This window comes from Lissotriton vulgaris, unplaced genomic scaffold (assembly GCF_964263255.1).
Source record: "Lissotriton vulgaris unplaced genomic scaffold, aLisVul1.2 SCAFFOLD_791, whole genome shotgun sequence".
NCBI lineage: Eukaryota > Metazoa > Chordata > Amphibia > Caudata > Salamandridae > Lissotriton > Lissotriton vulgaris.
This window is the reverse complement of record NW_028252882.1, coordinates 561289-588313: the sequence shown is the minus strand read 5'-3', so window position 1 is coordinate 588313 and position 27025 is coordinate 561289. Positions and strand designations below refer to the sequence as shown.

At 44.1% G+C, this 27025-nt stretch overlaps 1 protein-coding gene across 2 annotated transcripts in view; it reads right to left on the bottom strand.

The window, feature by feature from the left end:
* LOC147661228 (dual specificity protein kinase CLK2) overlaps positions 1–27025 on the bottom strand; it is a 62448-nt gene that overhangs the window by 11069 nt on the left and 24354 nt on the right. Inside the window, exons 3-11 of one of the 2 annotated variants that reach the window (XM_086951224.1) lie at positions 26626–26860; positions 24446–24539; positions 23949–24015; positions 22612–22728; positions 12728–12894; positions 9817–9911; positions 4186–4315; positions 4011–4093; positions 2530–2609 (exon numbers count right to left, since the gene is read on the bottom strand). In XM_086951224.1, coding sequence (XP_086807350.1) covers positions 2530–2609; positions 4011–4093; positions 4186–4315; positions 9817–9911; positions 12728–12894; positions 22612–22728; positions 23949–24015; positions 24446–24539; positions 26626–26860 — 1068 coding nt within the window. The remainder of the gene's footprint in view (positions 1–2529; positions 2610–4010; positions 4094–4185; positions 4316–9816; positions 9912–12727; positions 12895–22611; positions 22729–23948; positions 24016–24445; positions 24540–26625; positions 26861–27025) is intronic. The other variant, XM_086951225.1, reaches the window with a different exon arrangement.

Here is a 27025-nt window from a genome sequence, read left to right as displayed (position 1 = left end):
CATATAGCCAGGTTCTGAGCTGGGATGGGGCAGTGAGATAAATAACGGTGATGGATCAAGCCCTGATCTTTGGACTGGGTAAGAGTGGTCTGCTTAATTCAGACACTCTGTTCATCACCACCCCCCTTTTCTGAATCGTTCCTACTAGAGTTGGCCACCTAAAGAAACTAAGTGACCACAACACAACTTGCGGAAGTTAGTGGTATGGCTGAATTCTAAGCATTGCAAACTTGAATATAATGAATCCGAATAGAGCAGGAGAATGAGATCCTTAGAATTCAGCTATGCCACTAAAATGTTCACTGTCCTAGTTGTTGCCTTTAGATGACAACCCAACTTTTCTGGATGTCCTGTCACAAAACTTTCACATCAAACTTGCCTCTTCGGGTAGTGCAGACTTCAATCTTAGTCATTATGGAGACACTGCAAACACATTCGCCTCTTAGACCTCTTGCAGTGGTTTCCTTGTTTTGTATAGCTAACATTCTTTGCCATTTAAATATCTTCATTCTTTTAAGGATTTCAGTCAAATTTACTAAGTTAGATGACCAACTCACACAAACTACTGGAGAGCTAATCTCATGTTTTCCAGTATGCGTGGGTGTAAAAGAACGTCAGGAGGATTCCATCACTGAGAGATGCACTAGTTATGTGGCTGGAAAGCAGGCCCAAATTACTACCTTTCCACTATGCTTGATGACTTGTATGAAGTGATAATGTTAGTTTTTCATGCAGGAGTGCTCCATTTCTCAAAGCAATTCGCACAAAACCAATAAGTTTTCAGTATATTCCTAATAGAAGAATCGATAACTGTTTTGATTACCATAAAGACAGAGGCTTGTAGGTCTCTGGAAGTAGCTTTGGAATCTTTGCAGCATCAATGAGCAATACAAGGTCTGAAGTTCGGGGGAATGTCATGAATATCACCCCAGTATGCAGAAAGTGCTTCACTTGTTTTCTGACGTCAAAGGTTTTAAATTAATAATGATTATTATACTGGAGTGTGTTCACCAGGCATAAAATTGCACTATGCCTTAGAGCGAGATCTTGCACTGTATGATGTTATTTTTCTCATTGTGTAAAATGGCCACTGCATTCTGCCATCACACTGCAAAATTCTGCACTAGAACCGTTTGATGTTAAGGCTAGCAAGGAGAAATTATGTTGATCAACCAAGATAAGATTCAGAATGAAAGGTGCCTCCTCCATGTTCATACAAATACGTTAGAAAGGAGTTACACTAGCCCTTCCACAATTACGTCGGGCTAGAGACGGGAGATAGATGCTGGGGAATATGCTGGCACTCAGTACAAAACGCAGAAGACCATCAGTCTGAAGGGCGGCTCAACAAGGCAGCATAATAAAATGCTGCAAAACAAAAACTGCGTTTGACTAAAGATATGATGAACCATATTATATAAATCAATAATATGCATCAGTTTCTGTAGTAATAATAATAATAATAAACCTTTTATCACTTAATATATAATAAGCAGTTGATAAAATACCAAGGTTGCATTCGCAATGCGTGGGGAAGGGGGCTTCTCAACTATATCCTTTAATTCCTTGACAACGACTACTGGTATTTTACCTTTGGTCCATACAAGGGAAAGCTATGTAGACACCTCTGGGGGCTATGGAGGTCTACCAGGAGTAACCCATACTTTTGGAGGGTGGAGGAGTAGGCACAGAAATCTGCAGACAGGCAGCCTTTTTGATCTTATGCAGTTATAAATCTTTTCCAGTGTAAAACGATTGTTTGGCAATTTGCTTATAGACTCTTATTGTGTTAAAAAACCTGCATGCTCCTGATCAAACTGACAAATGTTTGATTTTATGTACAGGTTGTAAAGCATGCTGAAGATCAAGTAATGACCTACACTTGTTTTGCAATTGACTTCTTAAAGGACAGAAATATTGAGAGTGGAATTAATGAGAGTTGGTTTCTTTTCTTGCAATTAAAATTAACAGTATGCTGTCACATAAGGAAAATACTTGCCCTGTAAATATTTGTCTGTAGCATGTATCACTGTAGATTAACATACTATGTAAACTCAGGCCATCTAGCATTGGGCTCAGACATCTGCAACTTGTGTTTCTTCAAAGAAATGTTTTTCGTCTAAAAGGTACACAGCGACTACTCCTTATGCTGGCATTGTGCATGGGCACGAACTTCATGCTAGACATTTTTTTTATTATGCAGACCATGTACATGTACAGCAACAAGTTACAAACAAGTAGCTACCTGTGATCAGGAACACATGAAAGTGAAATTTACTAATAAATAAAACTATCAAATCTAAAAGTAATTTTTCTGGACCAGAAATAACCACTAAATCGTTAGCAGGTACTAATTTCTACATATACTGCCTATAGTTTTAGGAGTGGTCCTCTGCTTCTAGCACGTGTATCGCTCTTAAATGTGCACAAAAATGATTCCAAAGTTAATCTTCTCTCAAATGAACTATTAAAGTTTCCAGATTCACTGGCATAAACCAACAAGAAATGACTCAATTTCCTGCTCTTCACCTGGTTTTGCGAGTCATCCGTGACGGCAGAGGACCCAAAATTCTTTCCATCATGGCCAGGTGCTCACGGTTGTCATGCGTCTGAAACAAAAGACAAAGGTTATACCTTAACACAAGACTCCAATGCTACATGCATCTTTAACTGCTATATGCAAATATTCCTAAGGAAATTCAACACAGAGCAGGGTATACTGACACAGGAAGCAAACCTCTCTGCAAGGTCAGTTTTCTATGACTTTACTGAGAATATTTCAGCAAGTACAGTAAGACAAAATTGGTCGCAACAGACACTAAGGGACAGCATAGCCGGATAACCTTTTCAAACCAGGTCACTAATAAACTAGATTATGCTCACTGGAGTCTCCTAGAAGGAAAGGATAGAATGAAACCTTGTACACAATCCCAATTATTTTTCATGTGCATCTCTTGCTAATTTATATCCGAATTCCATGACTCCGTTTGAGACCACGAAACGGTGTAAATAAAAACTTCTAGTTTCTGTAATGAATTCAGTTAAGAAAGCATACTCACCTAAAGAACATTAAAAAAATATATATGTTAATTACTGGAGATAGCAAAAACCCATGACAAAGCCAATATCAAGTGTCAAAATCTCAAATAAAAGAAATTTGTCGAAACTAAGGAACATCAAAGTCTTAGAAGAGCGCTTTTTAAACTTTGGCTTCTTTGGACCCACCACAGAATCTTTAATGGAAGCCAAGGACCGCAGGCTAAAACATTTCAACAACGGACCTCAAATAAATACATATAATAGAGTATATAAACAAAGTGCATACATTTTGAAATATTTTATTTAATTCTCAAACAAAAACATTCAAAAGTAGACCTTTTATTGGAAAAGTTGGAGGTTTTCAAAACAGGGCTTTAGTTTTAAAGGATGAAGTGATATGCTAGACTAGCATATTCCATTGCATTTTTGTTGCGAATGCAAATCTGCAAATATAGATTTTCTTTGAAAAAGTGATACCGGAATCCCAGACATGGGCAAGACTATTTTGTGTTTATGATTATAAATTGAGTCCCTAGAGAAGTGTGAGCAAGGGTGAAATGGAGGGGGTAGCAATGGAAAAATGGAGGGAGTGCATAAAGGACACATTAACCTAATTTGCTGAAGTTTGGATGGTTGTTGAAGCCAGTCTTCTACTGCTAAATAAAAATTCTTTTTTAGCTTTTCAGACATAATAAAATAGTTCACTGCTACCAACAATATGCCGGGCACTTTCAACTCCAAGGAGGGGAAGGATCCACTAATGGAAAAGATAATTTCTTAAATGAGAGTGGATCTCCCTCACATTGTAAGAAGCAGCTAAGAGCTTCTATATGGGTACATACGATTTTACAGGAGCCGTAAGGAGCTAGGAATGAAAAGCAGATAAAACAAAGCACTTCAAATTGAACAAACAGATTGTCAAAATTCACAGCAGTGCAACATTTTTTAACTCCTGAAAATGCATTCAGTACCTGAAACAGCGTAAATCCTGCATAATATTCAAATACAATGCTGCCAATGCTCCAGACATCACAGGGATGTGCCCAGCCCAGCTCTGTCACAAGAAGTGATGAAAATTAGACATATAAATGGAACTTGAGAAGATGCAAACTCTGGTATTTAGCCAACTAGCATTATAAACATTACCTAATATCACCTCGGGGGCTCTGTAATGTCTTGTGGAGACTATTGTGCTATGATGCTCATGGTCAAAGGTGGCACTACCGAAATCCACCACTTTGACTGCTGTGCTTTTCAAATTTCGCTCATCTCGCTTCTGGGAAATAAAGTAGATGGTAGTTGGTTTAAAGGATCTTAAAAATGCTTAAATAAGGTAAAAAAAAATTACCATACATTTGTGGCAAAACCAGTACACCAATATATTTCCACACTAGCAACTAGGTGAAGTTTTCAATCCCATATCCAAGACATTTCGTTGTAAAGCAGTCCTCAAAGACAGCACCTATTTTTCAAGACTGTAAGACTGGCACTGAAGAGCTATCCTTACAAGCTGAGTGATGAGTTACTATGGTGGCAATGCAAGATGTTCGTTGAAGTCCACCACCATGCAATGACCTCTGAAAAAGGTTCCTCTTCAAAGTCCAGCACACTGCTTTAAAATGCATGCAGTTAGGCGCGCTCATCAGGGTGTTGCAAGTTGGTGAACACTCCATGTCTAAATGGGAACCTATAAAACATTCCAATACTATGGGATGTAACTCATTATTCATGATAGTTTATCTTCCTTAGCACCACCAGTTGTATATAGGTCATTGATGAATATATGTACCCAAGAGAAATACTGAATGCGAATCTGAAACAGTTGTACATTGTTCTGAGTAACTTGCAAAGGACGACTTCAAGCAACGCCTTATCTAGCCACAGATTCCTTACCTTTGAATTTATCAGGTGTCAGACTAGATCCAGAAGATTTTTCTTTGAGCAATACCCCTGGGCACTGGCAGGTGGTATTGGTGGGCTGCACAAAATGTAGTCTGTGCCAGAAGTGACGCCTGTATCAGCTAAACAGGCGCCATCTCAGCACGTCAGAAACGCGGTGAAATGAAGTACCACTGACATTGGTGTGTTTGAAAATACTAGGGTCATGAAAGGGAACAACCTTGACCCTAGAAACCTGTCCACAATGCAGGAAGGATGGGTCGGTCAGGAATCTGCATCTAGATCATGTCTCTACCAGATAGGGTCTTACCGAGAGATAGAGACATGTAGTGGCAGAAACCTTACCTTTGAATAGATAGCCAAGCAATTGCATCCCTGGTGGAAGGCAGCGGACAAAGTCTAAACTAGGAAGTCCTGCAGGACAGAATGGGCGAGGTGCCTGCCCCTGCTGATCAGACTGTCCAGGCAGTAGTGTTTGGTGAAGGTGAACTATGATGCCCATGTCGCTGCCTGACGGATATCCATAACTGGGACTCCACGTGCTAGTGCAGTAGTCACAGCTTTAGCTCTGGTGGAAAGAGCTCTTAAAAATTCAAGAGACTGCTTTTTCGCCAAAGCACAGATCTTAATGCAGAGAACGACCCATAGAGAGATGGTCAGTTTCTGCACTGCCCGACTTTTCTTCGCACTAACACTCCACGAAGAGTTGGTGGCCCACCCTAAAACTATTGGTGCAGTCAAGGTATAACAACAACGCTCTTTTTGGATCCAGATGGTCGAGTCGCTCCTCTTCCTTAGAGGGATGTGGAGGAGCGTATAAAGTGGGCAAAGTGACAGAATATCCCACATGAAAAGGTGTCACCACTTTCGGAATGAAATAGGCTCAAGTGTGAAGCACCAATTTGTCAGGGAATATCACCAAGAAGGGGGGGTTGGACTATGGAGCCTGCAGTTTAGTCAGCCTCATGGCAGATGTAATGGCCACTGAAAAGGCAGTTTTAATGGTGAGGAGGAAATTGTGCAGGGGCTCAAAAGGAGCATACAAGGAAGGGGAGAACCAAATTAAGTGGAAATGTTTGTACAAGACCTTTTAAGAAGGTATTTACAATAGGTCATCAGGAGGGTTGGCCTGGCAGCCTTAGGAATGCGGACAAATAACCTTTTAGAGTGCCCAGAGCAGAGCCCTGCGGAGTGAGTGTCAAAATAAAAAGCAAAACATCAGACAGGGAAGTTGAAAAGAGGATTGATAGACTTCTCTGCACAATATAATACAACTTTCTTCCACCGGCAGGCATATGCAGTTTTAGTGGAGGGACCCCTGCTTGCCAGAATAACATTGCACACTTCAGGAGGAAGGTCAAACTCTCTCAATTGCTGCCACTCAATCGCCAAGCAAATCGGTGTAGAGTTTGGAGGTTCATGTGGAGAACCCTCCCCTGCTGCTGCAACAGAAGATCCTCCCAAAGGGTCAGCCTGATCAGAGGATCTATGCTCATTTGCAGGAGCTAGAGTGTCTCCAAGTGAGAGTCGACTTGGAAACTCGAGCTCGCAAAACTGCTGACATTGTGCTTCTGCAGCAGAGGTGAACAGATCCAACCAAGGCTCTCCCCACTGCTAAAAGACAATGCTCCACCTCCAGATGGAGAGTCCATTGGATATCCGCTAGGCATAGACTACTGAGTTAGTCTGCTCTGGCGTTTACAGAACCATATAGCAGTGGTGTCCGTGAACACCTGCACTAGCCTTCCTCTGATGGAGGGTGGAAAGGCATTCAATGCTAGTCAGAAACCATGGAGATCAAGCAGGTTGATATTCTCTGATCTCCACCTCTACAAGATGGCTGCCCCATCTCAGGTGTGATGCATCGGTCACTACTGTGAGAACTGGTTGAGGAAGGGAGAGTGGTCTGCCTCTGATCCCGTTGTGGTTCTTCAGCCACCACTGCAGGTCTTGTGCAGTTCCCTCGGAGATCTGGACCATTACAGAGAGATTTACCTGAAGCTGCACCTATTGGAACTACAGGTCCCACTGCAGAGCCCGCATATGCCATCTGGCATGTGTCACTAACAGGATGCATGAGGCCCAGCAGCCTCAGTCATTCTCACTGAATCTAGAATAGAGGCTGAAACATCAGTATCATAGCATGAATACCCTCGAAGCTCGTGAGGATAGGCCTGAAACTGCACTGTGTCCAGAACTTGTTTCTGAAGAGAGCGCAAAGGTCCAGAGGTCCTGGTACTGGATATTAATTACTAAAAATTGCATGAGGAACTTTTGCTGGAGGCTCTGGATCCTTCCAACCTCCTATTAAGCCAGTAAAAGTAAAGGTGTAAGCAAGTGTTCCTCTCTTCCCAAGTGTTTTTTTATTAAACAGAAGGATAGACACTTGCACGGATTTACCCGGGGACTGATAGCGATCGGACACCATTTTGGCTGCACAAAACTTTGAATCAATCTGGAAAATAAGCAACCTCTGTTAAAATATGCATTTGATCATACATGATGTTTAGCCTTGAGAAAGCCCTGGCTACATTTGCCACATAGGGCGAAACACGTGTCGGTTGTTCCACTCAGAGGAACACTTGCTTACACCTTTACGTTTACTGTGTCCAGAACTGCTCAGATGAGATGGAGTGTTTGAGAGGATGTCCGGTGTGACTTCGGCACGCTGATGGTGAACCTGCAAATAAAGGAGGTTTGCCGCAGTCTGCAAGGGGGAAGAAGACACCCTGGGGCAAGCCCACATTCAACAGCCAGTCATTGAGATAAGACTGACACTCCTTATCTGCACCCATGAACAGAAGCCACCACCATCATTTTGGTTAACACCGAAGGGCGCTGGTGAGGCCAAAGGGGAGCACAGTGAAATGAAAATGCACATGACCTACTATACAGCGCAAGTAGCACCAATGGGCGGTCAGGTAGGATGGGAATGTGGAAATAGGTGTCCTGCAAGTCAAACGCTACCACCCAGTCTCCTGGATCCAGGGCTGACAGGCCCGAGCTAGCAGGAGCATCTTGAATTTCTCTTTTTTTAGGAAGTAGTTAAGGGCTCGTACGTCTAGAATAGGACGAAGAAGCCCCTGGTCCTTTTTCGGGACCATAAATTAGCAAGGTACCAACCACAGCAGACTTCTGGTACCAGAACACTTTCTATTGCTCCCTCGGCCAAGAGTCAGGCCTTCGTTCGGGAGTAAAATGAAAGGATCTTCAGACCGCCAGTCACAGAATGAAAGCACGATACCCTCCCTCCCCAAAGAGGAGAGAGTACCCGTTCGGACTAGCTGGAGGACCCACCTGTTTGATGTGATGGTAGGCCAGTGGTGGCGGCGATAGTTGATCCTGTCACCAACTGGCTACCCATGGTCTGGAAGGGTGAGACTAGGAGGGCTTGGAGGCTGATGCTGGTCTGACCTGACGCATGGCTGCCCGACCCATGTGGTCGAAACAAGCCACGGCCACACAGGGGTTGTTGAGCTTGTGCAGCACAGTGGCTGGGCCGTAGCCAGTGAGTCCTTAAAGCTCTTGAGCAACTTGTCTGCCCGGTCTCCGAAGAAACAGGTGCCATCAAAGGGCATGTTCATGAGCGAGGCCTCGACATCCACCAAGAAGCCAGACAGCCACTGCTGATAAAATTGCTCTGCTCAGCGAGTCAATCGTGTCGAGACTACATCAAATGACACTGCTTGGGAAAGGGCGGCCCGGGCCTTCCCGGAGCTTTGGCAGCACATGTACAACTATTTCCCACACGAGTAACGACCCAATAAGCATGCAGTGTTCACAGACCACAACAAGGCTGGTGGAAGAAAATAATTTCCTGCCCAACTATCCAGCCTCTTGGATTCCATTTCAGGGGGAACGGAAGGGAACGTGCCCAGGGATGTAGAAGAAAAGAACTGGCACCAGCACGCAGAGGTGGCACCTATATAGGCGAGGCGGACGTCACACAGTGCCAACTGACGCCACCTACTGGGCCCAGGGGTATTGCTCTAAAAAATATCTTCTGGGTCCAGTCCGACGCGTGGGAAATTCAAAAGGTACAGAATATGCAGCTAGATGTCTATCAGATTGGTCTCTTTACCTTCCTGCAAACAGTAGCAAGCGCTTCACAAAATATTAGCACCTTCTGAATGACACAGGCTAGTGATGTGTGTAAAATTAATTTCAATATTACAATTGCAGGTACTGAGATGTAACACTTCAATTCCATAAGGATGTGCAGCTTCATTCTGAAACTTTAACTAGGTCTTTTTTTTTGCATGCCTATTATCAGTCAATCACTTTTATTCGATTTTTAAGAATCATAAAAAGACACAGGATACAGATCATGAAATAGACAATAAAATACAGCAGTGAAAATATCTACATAATATATCATACATCAGACCAACAGATTTCATTAGTTCTTAAAAAATATATATACACAAGTTGTACATCATACTAAATTGGCCTGAATAAAAGATCAATTCATGTAAAAAATTTAAAACATCACAATATGTTAAAATATATAAAAATATTTCGTTTAAGATTTGTCCATGCCTATTATGTTTTTCACCAATGGAGGAACTTGTTAAGATCCATTAAGTCTTCAGGTCTAAAATGCAGCGATTTCAGATAAAATATATTAAATTTGGCAAACAGCTATATCAAAAATCTTGAGGAAAAACTAGACCTGCAATAGGCACTTTTTGAAGACCACCTTGCACAATTTGAACCTCATTAATACATAGGAATCAAAGTGTCATCTACAAAGCACTGGCTTTCTGTAGATGTCAGCTACTGAATACAAGTGAATTTCATTACTGCTCAAGGATTGAAATAGAAGCAACAACAGTCAATGAAAATTACATAATACAATTAAAGTGATTGCTGGGTTACCTTTTCAACGTTGTAAGTGAGCTCATAATCCGAAGAAACAAACAAGATGTTCTCTGGTTTCAAGTCTGTGTGCGTCAGCTTGTTGTCATGAAGAACTAAAGATAAAGAAGCAAGTGAATTCACATGAAGACCAAACACTCACAATAAGATCTATTCAACTGCGGCACACATTAACAGTTGGCAACAGCCCATTACATAAGGTGTCCAGAGAGTACAGACAGCAGCTGTAAAACTTTCTAAGGAAAAATATTCCTGGCCGCAACGTACGTGATGACGAGGAGGAGCGGCGGTGAAGTGAGGAGCTCGGGGAGGAGCGGCGGCTCAGGTAAGGCTCTGAGACACGGGACGGGACGAAGCCGGTGTGGGAGGTTGGCCCGGAACAACTGCGGTAAGGCTCAGGGTCTGGGGGCAGCATTTCAGGCTTGCGAGGAGGAGCGGCGGGAAGTGAAAAGCTTGGGAGGGGCGGCGGCTCAGGTAAGGCTCTGGGACATGGGACGGGAGGGAGCCTGTGCGGGAGGTTGGGCCGGAACAACTGCGGTAAGGCTCAGGGTCTGGGGGCAGCATTTCAGGCTTGCGTGCACTCCCGCCCCACCCGCCACAACATTGTCTGGGACACAGACAATGTCGTGGCGGGCGGGAGTGAACGCAAGCCTGAAATGCTGCCCCCAGCCCCCTTCTGCCCCAGGCAACGCTGGGGCGGGCTGCTAGTATATATGTATATTACACTCGCCTGAAATGCATACGCCGCCACTACTCTGCTGTGTTTCAGGAATAAAGCTTACCTGTTTGGAATCCCCTCTGGACCCCTGCCTGAATTCTTTGAAGGACGGTGTTATTTGATTGTATATATATACATACACATACATACATATACATACACATACATATATATATATATATATATATATATATATATATATATATATATATATATATATATATATATACATATATACACATACATATATACACACATATATATACACACATATATATACACACATATATATATACACACACATATATATATATATATACACATATATATACACATATATATATATATATATATATATATAGAGAGAGAGAGAGAGAAAAATAAGAGTACATTTGTCGCGCTTGGCGCACTGCAGTGTTTCTTTGTTTCCGTGCCACACCGCTGTTCTGATACTGGAAATTCCTTCCAGTGACGTGACGTGGTGTGGACCTATTGGCTCAGGGTCTTCTAGTGACGCCGGTGACCCTGAGCTAATCCTGGTCCTAGCAAAGCGTCACTATGGGCGTGCTAACACCTTCAGCCCCGCCCTGGGAACTTTAGCCCTTTATTTTAGACGCCTTCCTGTTCGGCATCTCCTGGACTCCGCCGCTCGGATTTGGTCTGCGCCAGCCCGCCGCCATTAAAAACTATCAATGTACGTGTACTTGTATGTGGCCTCGTTTCAAAATGCCTTGAAGCCGCTCCTGCCCATCCCAATTATGAAGCGGTCATTAGGAGAAGCCGCCAGGCAGTGCACAGGCCCCCTCCTGTGGACACAATCAATAGCACATTCACTGCTGCTACAGGGGGTTAAATCCGTGTGCCGACATGCGTTTTGCACATCCGCCAAACCGCCCTCCGCACATTTATATGTACTTTGTTCAAAAAGGCATGTTGACCCACTTGACGATCATGAAAAGTGCATGTTTCTATGTACACCGCACACATTACAATGGTTTAAGGAATTCCAGCTTGCACCTCAGTTTTTCTTCGGTTTACAAACTCTGCTGGTTGTAAAAAACATGTTAATTATCTATAGTAGTGTAACAAGCCAACTGGCAGTAAAAGGAAGAGTCGCCCCAGCACGTAGAGTTAACCTAGGGCGGTGTTTTCCAGAATGTTTGATCTTGTGCATGTTCCCAGACAGATGCGTGTTTTGCCTTTGCCAGTGGGTAAGCTCGCCACTGCCCACATTTTGCCGAGTCATGCTCACCAGCAGCATTGAGGGTCCCTGTTGCAACACATACACATGCAAATTAGCAATGCAGCGGCACACAACTGTCCTCCCAGAATCGAGGCGTTAACAATAAATCTAGCGCAACCAAACTTTTACGTTAGAGGAGTATAAGCTACTGCGCTCTGCACAGATGAGTGGGTGAAAGGGACTCCATTTGTAGTTCAAGCTGTGTTGCTGTGGGTGTGCGTTTGATGCGGTTCGGTTTAAAGTGAGGTGACAGAAGAAAGTGCCTTTATTACAGAACCAGTCCTGAATATGAAATCCTTCATGCAGACTGTTTCAATTGAAAAACAACATGTATGCACCGGAATGCCATACACGCTTTCAAGTGTGCTGCCTAAACGCAGAAAATACACCGTCCTGTGGTATCCCACACTCACTGTCTGACCCAGTAGTTAGACGTGTTTCTGATTAACTTATTATGGGGTGGTCTTCATTTCATTAACAAACCAGAAAGAGCCTCAATGTCCGCAAAGTCTCTTGAAATGCACATGTGCTTGTACTACAATGGGAAAGTTTTCAGATGAATGTATTGTGTTGACCAATAACAACCGGGCGCTGGTGTGCATTGTCAATTTAAATAAATGCGGAAAAATACTAGCTGTAGTAACATCTTTTGCTTGCGGCAAAAATAAATGTGGGTAAATACAGAAAAAATGCCCAAAAAATAAATATGGATAAATACAGACGGAAATGGCAAAAAAATAAATACCATAAAACCGGGAGCCCTAATTATGAGCAAGTAGAAATGGAATTCCCCTATCTCTTCAGGATATGGAAGTGAACAGTATGAAGGCTTAGCGAGAAAAAAAAATGTACAAACAATACAGAAATAAACAGTGGAAAGACAACGATTAGTATAGCAAGAGACTGGAGTCAGAAATTCAAAAACAAACCAAAGACAATAATTGACTTACATTTTACAGCTAGGCAGAGCTGATAGGCCATGTGCCGGACCTGATGAATGGGATATGGAAGATAGTTGTTGTCCTTCAGGAAGTCAAATGTGCTGAGGCCCAAAAGTTCAAAAGAGATACACATATGGCCATGGTAATCAAACCAGTCAAGCATCTGCACACACAAACTGATGAGAGAAAGCAATATGGCAGTGAAAAGACAGCACACAATGTTCCAGTCATATTTCATTATAGTCGGATGCGGATTCAATTTGTCACCTACAAAGAGAAACAATACTGATTCACTGACGGATTAACAATGGCTGCTTGCCTAGATCACCACAAAACCAATTCAGAAAACTTTTATAATCGTGCACTCCCCACAATGTAACAGTAATATTTCACTTGCTCTAGTATTACAAACTTGTCTTTAAAAGTGGATTTCGTAATATCCAAAAACTGGAGTTTTATAGTCATTTACATTATACACAAAACTAATCCAAAATGTCACTTGTGTCGACATGAGATATTCCCTCGGGACTTATTGAGGACATGTACATCACACCAGCATCTCCAATTGCGTAAAGAAAAGGTAGCTTAATATGAAAACAAGTTACTTACCTGTAACTTTGGTTCCCCAGTATTGGTAACTTTCATAGATTCCCATGCTTTTGTGTCATTCCCCGTCGTCGGAATGGGAGTTTTTGTAACAAAAATAACATAGCAGTAGGCACAAAAGAGAAATAACAAGCATTTACAATGCAATGGTTTTGCCTTTGTTAAAGTTAGAGCTATTGGCATTGCTCTTGACACTCTGAAGCTCCACTCTGAAGCTCCACTCTGAAGCTCCACTCTGAAGCTCCACTCTGAAGCTCCACTCTGAAGCTCCACTCTGAAGCTCCACTCTGAAGCTCCACTCTGAAGCTCCACTCTGAAGCTCCACTCTGAAGCTCCACTCTGAAGCTCCACTCTGAAGCTCACATACACAGCTCGGTAAAACAATAAAACACACACACAATACCTCAGAAGCAGACTCTGCTGTGGGGGAGGGGGATAAGATTTAAAGTCGTTTATAAAGTAATCCTTCAAAGATAGCGGAGCAGGAACTGCCGTCTCATACTTGCAACAAAAAAAAAAAAATGAACAAAAGAACAACATTTCAAAAAGTGAATCAACAAAAAAAGCTGCCTTGAAGGTCACCTTTCGATCTCGCGCACACGGCCCGGTCTTTGCGGGTCATCTTGGCAGGACGGGCACTTCAAAGGGCGAACCTGCTTCAAATGCACTAATTACCGAGGCACATTGCCTGCCTTCCAAAGTGAAATTTATTAAGGAGAACCGCGCCCGAGGATTACAGAGGCGTAAATCACCCCGAAAGGACAGCTCACTCCGGCAATTTCCAATTTAAGGGGCCGGGGATGTGTCCGGGCTTCAGAAGTGCCACTTTCCGCCCCAACCTCGCGTTTTTAATCTTCCGAAGGACAAATTGGGCCGAGAGTCAGGCGGCGAAAGCTGAGAGTGAGACGTGTTTAAAAAGGGCAATTAACTCTCCCCAAACGAGCCTGGCAGCGTGTGCAGGGGGAGGCCATTAACTGCAGTTAGTGGCCCGCACCTGACCAGGATGTGACCACGGGCCAAAGTGCAAGGGGGAAGGGGTTAGCGGGAATTTATCCTACAGTAATAACAGGCACAGGATTAAAGATGGCACCTTGTCCACTCCAGTGTTTCTATTATTTGTACTCTTTTCGGCGCCTAACAATATTCCGAACTACAACCCCCAGAATGCAATGTTTTAACGCAGAGCTGGGTCAGATACTCAGCCCTGACATAGGAACTTAAACTGCCTGGTGAACTTGTTTCCGATATCTAAATATCCTCCAGATCGGTTGTGAGTAGAGATTCAAGAGATGCTGTTTTGCTTTGCATTATGGGACTTGTGGTCCTTGAAGAGATGTAAAGAAGTGTCAGCGCAGCGCTTGTGTCGCTGCTCACACCTAGGCAGGGACCATGTGTGATGTCCAATGTTAGACAGAGTCTGCATGGATTGGAGGCCGGGTGTGGCATAATGAAACAGTACCTTGACCGCCCCCTGCCCTCTCCAGACAGTGCTTAAGTGCCTTTCACGAACACCTTCGCTATCCACAGTACCTTGAGGCTATATTGAGTTCACTTGGGCGCTGTTTAACAGTTCATAATGAGGACAAAGCAAGACACATACTGTGTGCTGTGTGCTTATGCCACAGACCTATGTCCCGCGCTCTCGTCTGTAAAATCACATGAAGATGCAGAAGTGATGTAGCGTCCAGTTCTTATGTTTTGTTTAGGCGCTTTTAATTTTTTCAAACCGGGAATGGGCGGATTATGTGATCTGGCCAGGATCACACTTTGCTGCTAAGAGAGAAAGTGCACAATTATTGTGCAGGGTCCTCTGATGCCTTTTTCTCCCTCGACACTACTGGCCTCATTGCCATATTAGTTAGCGCTGGTTGTGTGGTATTAGAAGGCGCTAGTTGTGCAGTATTAGATAGGGCGGTTGTGTAGTATTATATAGAGTGGCTGTGTAGTATTAGCGTTGCTTGTGTAGTATTAGATAGCTATAGTTGTGTAGTATTGCTTAGCGCTGGTTGTGTATTCGATGGCGCTGGTTGTGTATATTGCGCTTGTTGTGTATTATTATTATATAGCGCCGGTTGTGTAGCATTAGATACTACTCCCCATACATTTCTGTCAGCCACAGTGACACCGCACACAATGTCCGTGTGTGGTAAATATCTTTCAAACCATTTTGTCTATACTGAATACCATGTCTGGAGTGGGCAGCCCTTTAAAAAGCTTAATTGTGCTTTTGTTCCTTGCAGAGCAGCCCGTGTGCGTGTGGCTGCTTCTTCCAGCGCCTCGAGGCGGGGAGCGCAGTGAACAGTGCAGCACAAGGGACGTGTGCAGTGTCCACCTAACGTGAGTGCAATAATGAACCACTTATTTCTGCTCTTGTGCGACATGCACAAACGAGAGAGGCTGAGCCGGCCGGACACCCAGGCCGGCCGGCCGGACATGCAGCGAGCGGTCTGCAGGGAGGGGGGGGGGGGGGGGGGGGCCTGGAGGGGGCAGGGCCCCGCCGTGATTGAACCTGTGCACTGAAACACTTTGATGTCACCCCTCCCTCCCCGGATTCCTGGCAGCAGAGTGACCCGCACGTATCCACCCTGACCCCCACGGCCAGGTGCGGGTGGGGGCGGGGAGACACGGAGAGCGGGAGAGGGGGTGGGAACCGGCAAACAAGCATTTCACAAAGCAAGCACTCACCTGGACTTCTTCCGGGTGCCTTCAATGCCGGGACAGATTCGGGGGCGTTCCCGGCGTCGCGTGACGTCGGCAAAAGCCAAAGAATCTCGGGAACGCCCCCGTGTCTGGTCCGGCATTGACGGACAGGCCCCTCGTCCAATGGCTAGGCTCCATTTATGGAGCCAGCCAATGAATGACGAGGGCCGACCCAAACCCACACACAGTACTCATTAGGTTTTTGCCTGCGCAAAAAAGATGCGCAGAGCGCATCTTTTTCGCGAGGCAAAACCTAAAAAGGCCTAGACCTCATTCCCTTTTGTAGCCCATCACTCTCTTTGTGTAAAAGAGACCAAACTTAGGCATCAGCCAATCAGAAGAGCCTCACCCCTTAGAACCCTCCTGAAGGAGCCTCAGATTTTCGTAGCCGTTGTGTGTAGCCACCATTTCTGCTGAAGGCTGAGCTTTCCTCGGGGAGGTGGGCGGGCGCATGGGAATCTATATAAGTTACCAATACTGGGGAACCAAAGTTACAGGTAAGTAACTTGTTTTCTTTCTCCAGTATTGGAACTTTCATAGATTCCCATGCTTTTGTATCAGAGTAGCAAGCAGTTAGCAATAAAAAACACATTTTGTGTAATAAATACATTGCAATAGCCAACATGACAAAGATACAAAATGTGCAAACGGAAGGTGGGATAGAAAGGAAAGCTCACCAATTATTGGAAGAGGCTCCTCAGGACAGTCTGTCCCACTGCCGCATCATCTCGCTGTAAGGACTCCAAGCAGTAATGCTTGGAAAGGTGTGGACGCTGCTCTAGGTAGCAGCTCTGCAAATGTCTTTAATCTGTATCCCCGCAAAGAGGGCCGTTGAAGACGCCACCGATCTTGTGGAATGTTCCCGAACCCTGCCAGTCAGTGGTTTACCTGCTGCAGAATGGCAATGTAGAATGGTACTGGTAATCCATCGTGCAATTCCCTGTTTTGACAGAGAGAGACCCTTTCTTGGACCACTAAAAGCTACAAACAATTGTGAGGATTTCCGAAATCCCTTGGTGCGATCCAAATAGAATTTCAAACATCACTGCACATCTAGAGAATGAAGCGATCTCTCCGTTGGTGTAGACGGGTGAGGGAAGAAATCTTTAAGAATAACCGGCTCTTTCAAGTGGAAGTCCGATGGTACTTTGGGTATGAACCTTGGGTTGGTTCTCAAGATAACCGTGTTTCTTTTGAAGAAACGTAGACAAATGTTCTCGACCAGGCTATCGAAAGCGCATTCCCCAATGAACCGTGGTGGTGAAGCCTGCTTGCGTAAGACCGTCATTTCTTGCTGGTCGGTGTGGCAAAGATATCCATCGCTGGTGTGCCCCACTGGCAGAATACCTCTTCTAGAACTTGTTGGGTTAGCTCCCACTCGTGACTGACTGATAACCTGCTCAGTCTGTCGGCATTCTCGTTCAAAACCCCATGCAAGTGTTCTGCCTGAAGTGACATTCTGTGAAGGACAGCCCATTCCCAGATTTCCTGGGCTTCCTGTGACAACGGGAGAGATCTGGTTCCTCCCTCCTTGTTCACATAATGCATGGCCGTGGTGTTGTCCGTCCTGATGAGAACCTGTGAACCTCCTAGACGTGGGAGAAAAGCTTAAAGAGCCAGCTTTATCGCTCTGAGCTCCAGTAGATTGATGTGGAGCCATCGATCGCGAGGAGATTAATGACCACTGACGTGCAGGTCCTGCATCACTGCTTCCCAACCATCCAACAACGCATCAGTCGTCACTACTTGAGGAGATGGATCGTTTACTATGGATAGACCTTGGGACAAGTTGCCTTGGTCTGTCCACCACAGGGCCGCTCTCCACATTGTCGGTGTGACAGACACCTTGTCGTCGAATGATCTGTGCACCTGTTTCCATTGGATGTCCAATTGTTCCTGAAGAGGCCGCATTCGCAGCCTGCAGTGAGGAATCAGGGGTATGCATGATGAAATTACCCCTAGCAGAGACTTGTAGCAGCGAACTGAAAGAGGCTTCTTTTTCGTAGGTCCAGAGCCATGGTTTGAAGCTTCCTCCACCTTTCTAGGGTTGGAAAAGCCTTTGAGAGTTTTGAGTCCAGGATGGCTCCCAGGAACCGTGCATTCCTGGATGGAACCAGAGATGATTTGTCTTTAACGTGAGTCCCAGATTGCGAAATAGGTTTGTACAAGCCTGAACCGCATCTGCGCTTCTTCTCTGGACGGAGCCTTCAGCAACCAGTCGTCCAGGTATGGAAAGACTTGAAAATGATGTCTTTGTAGGAATGCCGCTACCGGCGCCAGCACCTTTGTGAAAATCCTCGGGCTGAGCGAAGACTAAAAGGGTAAAACCCTGAATTGAAAGTGGCACTTGGCTACTGTAAACCGTAGAAACCTTCGGTGTGCTGGGTGAATCGGTACATGAAAGTATGCATCCTCGAGATCGAGAAAGCCATGAAATCCCCCGGATTGACCAACCTCAGGATGTCTTGAAGGGAAACCATCCGGAAAGATGGGGAGATGAGATAGGTGTTGAGCTCCCTGAGATCTAGAATGGGGCGCCATTTCTCTAACGTCTTCCTGACCAGGAAGAACCTGGAATAGAATCCCTATCCTCTCTGGTCGTAGGGAACCGGCTCTATAGCCCCCTTGAGGAACATTTGATGAACTTAGAGCCTCAGAAGACGTAGGTGTTTCGATGGAACGGCTGCCGGGGGCTTTGTTGGTGGGATTTGGGTGAATTCCAAGGTATGGCCCTTTCGAATGATGTTGGGCACCCAACGGTCCGATGTTATCTTGGACCAATTCAGAAGGTATTTTGCTACCCTGCCTCCAACTGATGACTTCCTGGAGGAGGGCCCAGTAGGAAGAGCCAGGAGGCCGCTATTGGCGCTTGGACGCATCGTGTCCCTGGCGAGCCTGCTTTCCTCTGTTAGGCCTTGAGTAATTGGAGGATTGGCACTGCCTTTGTTGGTAAGGCTGGCGGTACTGCTGTAAGGTTGAACCATAGGAAGAGTATCTTTGCTGTTGGTAAGATCCTCTGTAGTTCGTACTCTTACCCCTGGATCCTTTAAAAGGTGTTTTACAGTACTGGAGCGTACCCAAGGATCTTGAAGTCTTAGTGTCTTTTTTGATCTCTTGGAGAGTGTCATCAATCAGTTTCCCGAAGAGTGCCTCTCCATCAAATGGAAGATCCAGGACTTTATTTTGGATCTCGGGTCGAAACCAGGTTGCCTTCAGTCACCCCTGGCGACGAAGGACCGCAGCTTCCACCAAAGAACGAAATGCCGTCGTGGCAATGTCCATGGCACAGTCGATGACCTCCATCGATGTCGCTTCCCCCTCTTGCAAGACCTTCCTTGCTTCCGCTTCTGGAGTTAGTTGGTCCAGGAACGGTGCGACATCACACCAAAGCTGACAGTCATATCTGCCCAATATTGCCAGGGCATTAGCTGCTCGCACAAGAAGACTCGCCATGGACGAGAATCGCTTTCCGGCATTATCCAACCTCCTTCCCTCCTTGTCAGGAAGAGTTGTTAAGGAGCAGCGTTGCGTGACTTCCTCTGTGTCGCCTGGGAAAAGCACAGAGTCCGGTTTCGGGTGACCTGTCAAGGCAGCTGGACCATCATCAGGCGCCTTGTACTTCTTATCGAGACGCGGTATCACAGGGACCACCGTCGCTGGATTTTTCATAGCCTTAAGGCCCTCATCCCAGAGATGTTGCACTATTGGAATGGATCTTGTGGTTTTCCTGTAAGGTTCCTTGAAATCGTACTAGAAACATTCAGAGGACACCTTAGGCATTGTCAGTTTGAATCTTCCAGTCGCTCTTTCCATCAGCTGATGAAAACCTCAGATATCAGCTGGTGGAGAATCCACATGATCCGGACTTGGAGATGGAGGGTCCGGAATGACGTAATCATACCACTCAGAGTCCTGATCTCTACCCTCCGAATCATGATCCTCATCCGAGGAATCATCATGGGTGACAGCAGGTCTGGAAGGCTCCTGTGGAGTCGATGTCAGTGGTTGAAGAGACCCCTGAGGTGGTGATACAGAACAGCCGTTGAGGCCGGTGACATGACAGGTCTGCCATGCGCTACAGGAGCTGGAGCAGAACGTGTAGCCTTAGACTTATAATCTTGCAGCATATTATGTAGGTCCTGTAGCAAAGATGATGGTACAGTAACCATCTCTTGACCAGAGTATTGCTGTGGTTGGGCAGCATGACATTTATAGCTCCCCTCTTGATCATATCCTCCATCCGAGTCAGTTTCCTGGCATTTAACCAGCAATTGAGAGGGGCTGTTGGCATAGCCATATGAGTCCTGATCCTCTTCTCCGGACTCATCCTCGAACAGTAGAGCTGGAGGAAGAGGGGTTACCCTTCTGGGAGATGCCATGTCCGGGGTAATCCTGGTCATGGAAATCGTGATCCTCTTTTCCGATGACAAAATAGTTGACGATTCCGCCGACGATGGAATCGAGAATGCAGTCGTCGTCGGCCTCGACGGAGTATGTGCTGTCGACACAAAAACACTCGACAACGAGATGGGCGCTGTCGATGCCGCTGACAAGACTGTCGACATCCCATCCGCCGCCGTCGTCAATGTTGCTGTCGTCGAAGCTCTCGTCGACAACACTGTCGTCGTCACCATAGTCGACGCCGCCTTAGTCGACGATGCAGTCGTCGGCGAGTCCCTCGTCGATGCTTCCGTATCAGTCGTAGACGATCCCGTCAACTGTCCCGCCGACGAGCCCACCGACGGAACCAGTTTCAGCTTCTGCTTCAATTTCTTAGTCGACGGAGCCTCAGTCGACGACTTGGAACTTCTGTCAGAAGAATGTGAAGAGGGCTTCTTGAATGCTGGATCAGTCTTCAACCCTTCAGAAGGCGTAGATGGTCCTACCCTCTCCTTTTCACCTCGTGAGATTTGCCTGGACCCTGGCTCTCAGACTCACTGGGGGTCTTTTTTGAGGCCTTTGAATGACGCTCTACAGAAGGAGAAAGGGAACCCCTACCCCTTTTTACTGACATTCTTGAGGAAGATGCCGATGCAGAATCCTCACTGTCACGGGAGACCGTATCCTTCCTGGATTTCAACTTCTGGAGCCATGTCAGAAGCCTAGCCTCACGGTCCCGGTGGGTCTTGGTTGAAAAGGTGCGACAGATCTTACAGTCCGCAGCCTTGTGGTCAGGATAGAGACAATAGATGCAGTCTTAATGCTTATCCTCCATGAAAAGCCTTTGCTTGCCACAGGTGGAACGTGACTTGAAAAGGGCCTTCTTCTCCTTATCAGACATCCTGGAGAATCAGCTAACAATCTGAAGTGAAGAAAAAACCTTGAAGAAACTCTCTGAAGAGTTGAAGTTGAGCAGAGCTCAAAGGAGACTCCCCAAGCACAACGTGCAGTAGAAAATCTGAGGCTCTGAGGTTCCTTCAGGAGGGTTCCAGGGGTGAGGCTCTTCTGATTGGCTGATGTCTAAGTTTGGTCTCTTTTACACAAAGAGAGTGATGGGCTACAAAAGGGAATGCGGCCTAGGCCTTTTTCTTTCTTTTTTGTGCCTACTGCTATGTTATTTTTGTTACCGAGACTCCCATTCCGACGACGGGGAATGACACAAAAGCATGGGAATCTATGAAAGTTCCAATACTGGGGCAAACCTCAATTCAATGTGCAGTGTTCAGTCTCCTGAGTATCAAATATATATACAGAATACTGGTCTTCCATGGTACAGTGCAATGGTTGTTAGGTCGTCACTAAATTATCACTCCATGTCTATACCTTCAAATAAATGCACGTGTTGTGCTACCATTACCAAAAGTGTAACTAGTCACACCTCCGCATCCCTGGAGCGGCAAGTCACTTATAGAGAATGACAAATTAAGGACTACTCAAGAGTGTACTGTGGAAGAAGAGTCCTGTACATAAAGTAAATTAAACTCATTGTCAAGCCAATGATTAAAGAGGATTTTGTAACACTGGTTCAAAAAAACTATTTTTGTACTACTGGGAGGACTGCAAGCCTTTTAATGTTTTATGTGACTATGATTGTTCTAACATATGTAGGAAGGCTAGGATAATGGGTTCCAATTATTCTCTAGCACCCAAGTTGATATGAGCTGTAATAATATCGATATTGGATGGGATTTATAAAGAGTGGATTTCTAATACCAATGTTACTCAATTGATAAAGGATTCTTACAAAACCAATTCCGTTTGCGGGTTGTGGGGAAAAGCAGATTGAAACACAGTAGGAGCACAAGGATCACCAAAATATTGTGAGGCATATGAGAATAATTAAAAAAATTGATTATTTCATTAACTACTGACAAAGAAGGAGTCTGCTGACTTTAAGCATCAGGTGAAAAAATTTCAGAATTCAAGCCATTTATATGTAGCACTATCACTGCAAAGGAAAAGTATTAATACAAGGCACAAGAGGACAAACCAGGCCTTAAGTCCCCGGAACGCAAATAACAGGGCCCGCCGCAAAATTAAATCCATACTACATGGAGCTATTTTTCTAGACAAATAGTTAACAGCTCAAACGAAAGATGCATTTCAAGATCTACAAATGCTGGAGAAAACATCTGGAAGTGCCTTACTGTTTGTTTTCCGGGTCTCGCTCATTTATTTTGTCCAACACATTTATTTCCAGTCGTGCTGCCTCCTTATACTTCTCCACGTTCTTGATCACTTTTAAAGCTATACGTGCTCCACCTCTGAAAATTTAAACACAATGTAATATGAAGAGCATATTCTCATGGACAATTTAATAGAAAGTAAAAGCGGTTATGTTTTCATTGTTCGCCACAAGTTTATTTGCCAATTGTTCTATATCACGTTTATATTACATTTGTTTTAGTGAAACAAATTTAAATCAATAACTTCCAAGTAGGTTTTGTGCAACATCTGAAGTTTGTTCAGTTATTCAATTCAAGGTTTAAAGTGTTTGAACTGGTCAAATAGTGCAGTGCAGCAGGATTACTACATACAAGTATATAATAGACCATGATGTAGAGGGAACCATTTCAGCACCACAATCCTCTTCAGGATTTATTTTTCATTACAAGCGGTGAAGCTACAGAATTTCTGAGAAACACAGCAAAGGCTAGCTTTCAAATATCACAATGATTACTTAAGAAGCACCCTTTGATACGAACAAGGGGCTAGGGAAACAATATAATTGCAAAACAGAATGTCACCTGGACAGATATACATTATATTTCATAATACGAGTCCAATAGATCATAAGTATTAAACCGGGGAGGGCATATTTGGGTAATCACAGTATTTATTGTCCAAAGAGTAGATTACAAAAATAATTAGAAAAGCTGTATACAAAACAAGTACATATATAAATGACAAAAAATATCTTAAAGTCCGCAAACAAAGCAGTATTATTCTCTTCATAATGTTTAAAGGGAAAAATAATGGGTGAAACTCCCCAATAATGCTTAACAATTTCTGCATTATTACGGTTGCATTTCAGTCCCATATCAAAATTGATACAGGCCCATCATCAAAACGAGGAGAGGGACATGATTAGTAAAAAAAATATATATTTTTTTTAATGTACCCCAAATTGTTCTTTGTTTTTAAAAAACTAAACCGTTATATTCTTGAATATGGAGGATAACTTTTGCTTATCCTGTCAATGTGACTGCCTCTTCCTGTTCTGTTTTTTGTCTATTTGTACCTAATATATGAATTGCTTTGTCTTAGTTTTCATGGGTGGAGTCAATTTCAAGGTTGTGGATTTTGTATGCAATTTCTAGAATTCTTTTTGTAATGGAGCCAAAGTACGTGTGGCAGACCAAAATAGACCCCCAAAAAATGCATGGACCAAAACTTGGTCTGCAAAGTTATGCTGGCCCACATGGAGCACTGCACTGCCATAATTAAAATTCTGTAGTTCATGCATACAGATTGGCAAACTCACCTACGGTGGTCGACGCATTCCACAACTCTACCAAAGGTTCCTTCACCTAGGGTACTGACAATTTCATCTGAAAATGAAAAGACAAGAACAACAAATGAGATTCAGATCCCTGGAATAGAGTGCAGCTTTTAATAAAACAAGACCTGGCAGAGAGGACTAACCATGGCGAACGCTTAAATAAAAAAAAAGCACTCGCCGGCGCAAAACTAATTATTATAAAGATGTCACATCAGCAATGGGGCGGTAATGTCTGAAGCAGAAGGCATAAACCAACTGCACAAGTAGCTTGCTTTAAAAAAATGTTTCCTGTACTGCATGTAATAAATCAAACAGTATAGAAGGGAGTATTTAAAATAAAGAAGGGATTGGGAGTAAGGAAGGAAAGGTGTAAATGAAAAAAAAAGTAAAAAGAAAAATATAAAAGATAGGAAGACAGGTCTGCAACTTTTTGGGGTATCTTAACTAGAGAGCTAAATTATGTTACGATTTGGCTGTACATCTTTCTTGTAGCCAGTCGCCGATGTGATAGATCAGGTGGCCTTCAACGTCGTCTTCCACACTCTTGCCCCTTCTTGTGCTTTGTCGGCTCCGCTGTTACATGTCAATCCAGGCAAATTCGTCATTCACCAGCCAATCAGATTTTTCAAACCAGCGCAGTAGCCAGCGTCACATTGGTTGGTTTGGACATTCACAATGTTGTTTGAGGAGTAGGAGGAGGGGTGCAGTAGATTCCAGGCCAATTCATACGGCACATAGGAATATATAACGATAGGGATATTGCAAGGGAACATGTCAAGATACAATACACTAACTCAGAAATCAAAAAAAGAAAAAAACATTCTGCGTTGTTGCAAAGAAAAAATAAAACCTAAAGACCCACCCCGACCCACTGCAGCAGAACGCAAGAACAGCTGGCCCATGGGAAAACACTCCCCATACCCTGGGACAAATGCTAAAATGACAACAGTACCAGGCTTTCATTGTACAGTTCAGAGCTGACAGAAAGGCTACATTTCTTCCATTGTGATAGGAAATGACCAGAAACCATAGATAGTTTTCAATGAAAACCAAGGTTGAGAATAACTATTGTGACTGAAGAAACTATTGCTATGAGATAAACTGATCAATTTCGCTCTAAAAAAAATAAAAATAAAATAAAAAAAGTATTAGGTCCATGTATAAAATTCACCCATCAAATTGGCCAATGTGGATAGAAGAACTGAAAGAAATACAGCCTTTCTGACAGCACCATACTTGCTGTACAATGGGTTAGATTCCAGCAGCCTAAATGAAAGGGTTAAGGGACCGAAAAGGTTGGTGGACAGTACTGTGAAGAACCACAGGCTTCATTATTAGTTACTCTGAGTAACTGATGAGGCTTAAAAGCTGCTTAGAAGCAGTGAGAAACAGAAGGATAATACAAGGAATCCAGGCCCCAAACAAAAAATAAAACATTACAAAAGTTGCGAACAAATGGTGAACATTCCACACAACCTTTAAGCGTTCCCCACCAACACTGACCTAGCACAAATTAAAGCCAAGTAGGACCTCTTTGTCAAGATCAACCTTCGGAAAAGCCTTAAGAGCAACTAGAAAATGCACGGGAGGACAAATTATATGTAATGTGTGCTTCATGTTTATACTCAGAATAAGCCAGTAATGCCTCAGTCTACTTCTAAGCAGAACCACCACGACGTAGTCATCAGTTGTCCTATTTAGTGTTACTAGACCAGAAATCATAAAGGGTTAACATGGGCAGGCTCTTCAGGGCTACTGGGAGAAAGGGATTTATTTGCAAACTGTTTTACACAGCAACCTGCCAGTCAGACCTCACAAACATCTTTGACACTGGTTCAGCACAATTAAGTCGTTCCCTATACTATTTAAGCATACTATACCATTTTGGGAAGCCACCTCTTTAGGTTACAGTGAGGACGATCTGTAAGGCCTACATGAAAACCGTGGTTGAAGGGCACTATGCCTCTGAGGAGCCAATTACTTTTTCTGCTTTTATCAGGTAAACACCATAGGAAACAGAGAAGGTCTTTGATGCTGCGGTCTTTAACTGGGGCTCCTCTTATAGAGTATAAAAGGCACCCAACTGAAACACCTGCCGGAAACACAGCACCACCAAGCAGGCACCTTATGTATTTTATGAGATCGGCAATAAAAATACCGAGATTTAATCTAGCATGAATTTGAAACGTGCAGGGCAGCACCTACTAACTTAAAGGTGGACTCAGGAAATTAGTGTTTCGAGAACTGGTCTTAAATTGGCATTTTCAATTCCAAAGTTTATGTGATGTATGTATTTATTTTATAATATGGTTGCTAAACGCTAAAGAGCCAAGAACAAATGGGATCACACCACAGAAATAATAAGACCCTCTCCTAGAGAATGGCAGATAAATTACACTACACCTAGGGAGGGACAAGAGTTTGTTCATGGCAAAGAGTCCTTGGAGGCCCTCTGGATGATGCTTATGTGTCAGCCTGAACCATTAATTGCACTAAATCAAACTCAACACTATGCTACAAAAAACACCTTCCTTGACATGCACAACCCTAAATATAAATAAAATAATTTTTCAACTTACCAAATCTTCATGAACCTTTAAAAAAGAACAAACTTTATTGTGTGGGCTTACCACTATTTAAAAAATGGTAGCGTACTCACCGACGAAGACTGGCTACGTGACCTGGTTCGGCGCCTTCTCCGCATTTGCTTACGCCGGCTGCTTTTGCAGCTTCTGTAGCTTTCGTCGCGGTCACGTGAACGGCGGTAGTCGTAGGAGCGTCGGTAGTTTGATTCACAGTAGGCTTTGCCGCGGTCTCTGCTGTACTCACATCTTCTGTGGTGGTCGCAGTACCTTCGATCACAGGGTCTTCGATCCGACGAACGGCCATCATAGCTAACACAAAATCAAAGTCATTACCCTTGCATTCCTCAAATACTATTCCAAATGTGGCTCATTCTGGTCCTTCTCTGCAGGTCATTGTGCAGCCAGGCCCGAAGACTAAGAACAAGGATAAGACCCACCCCAAAAAATAAAGAGAGAAAACCAGAACTGAAGAAG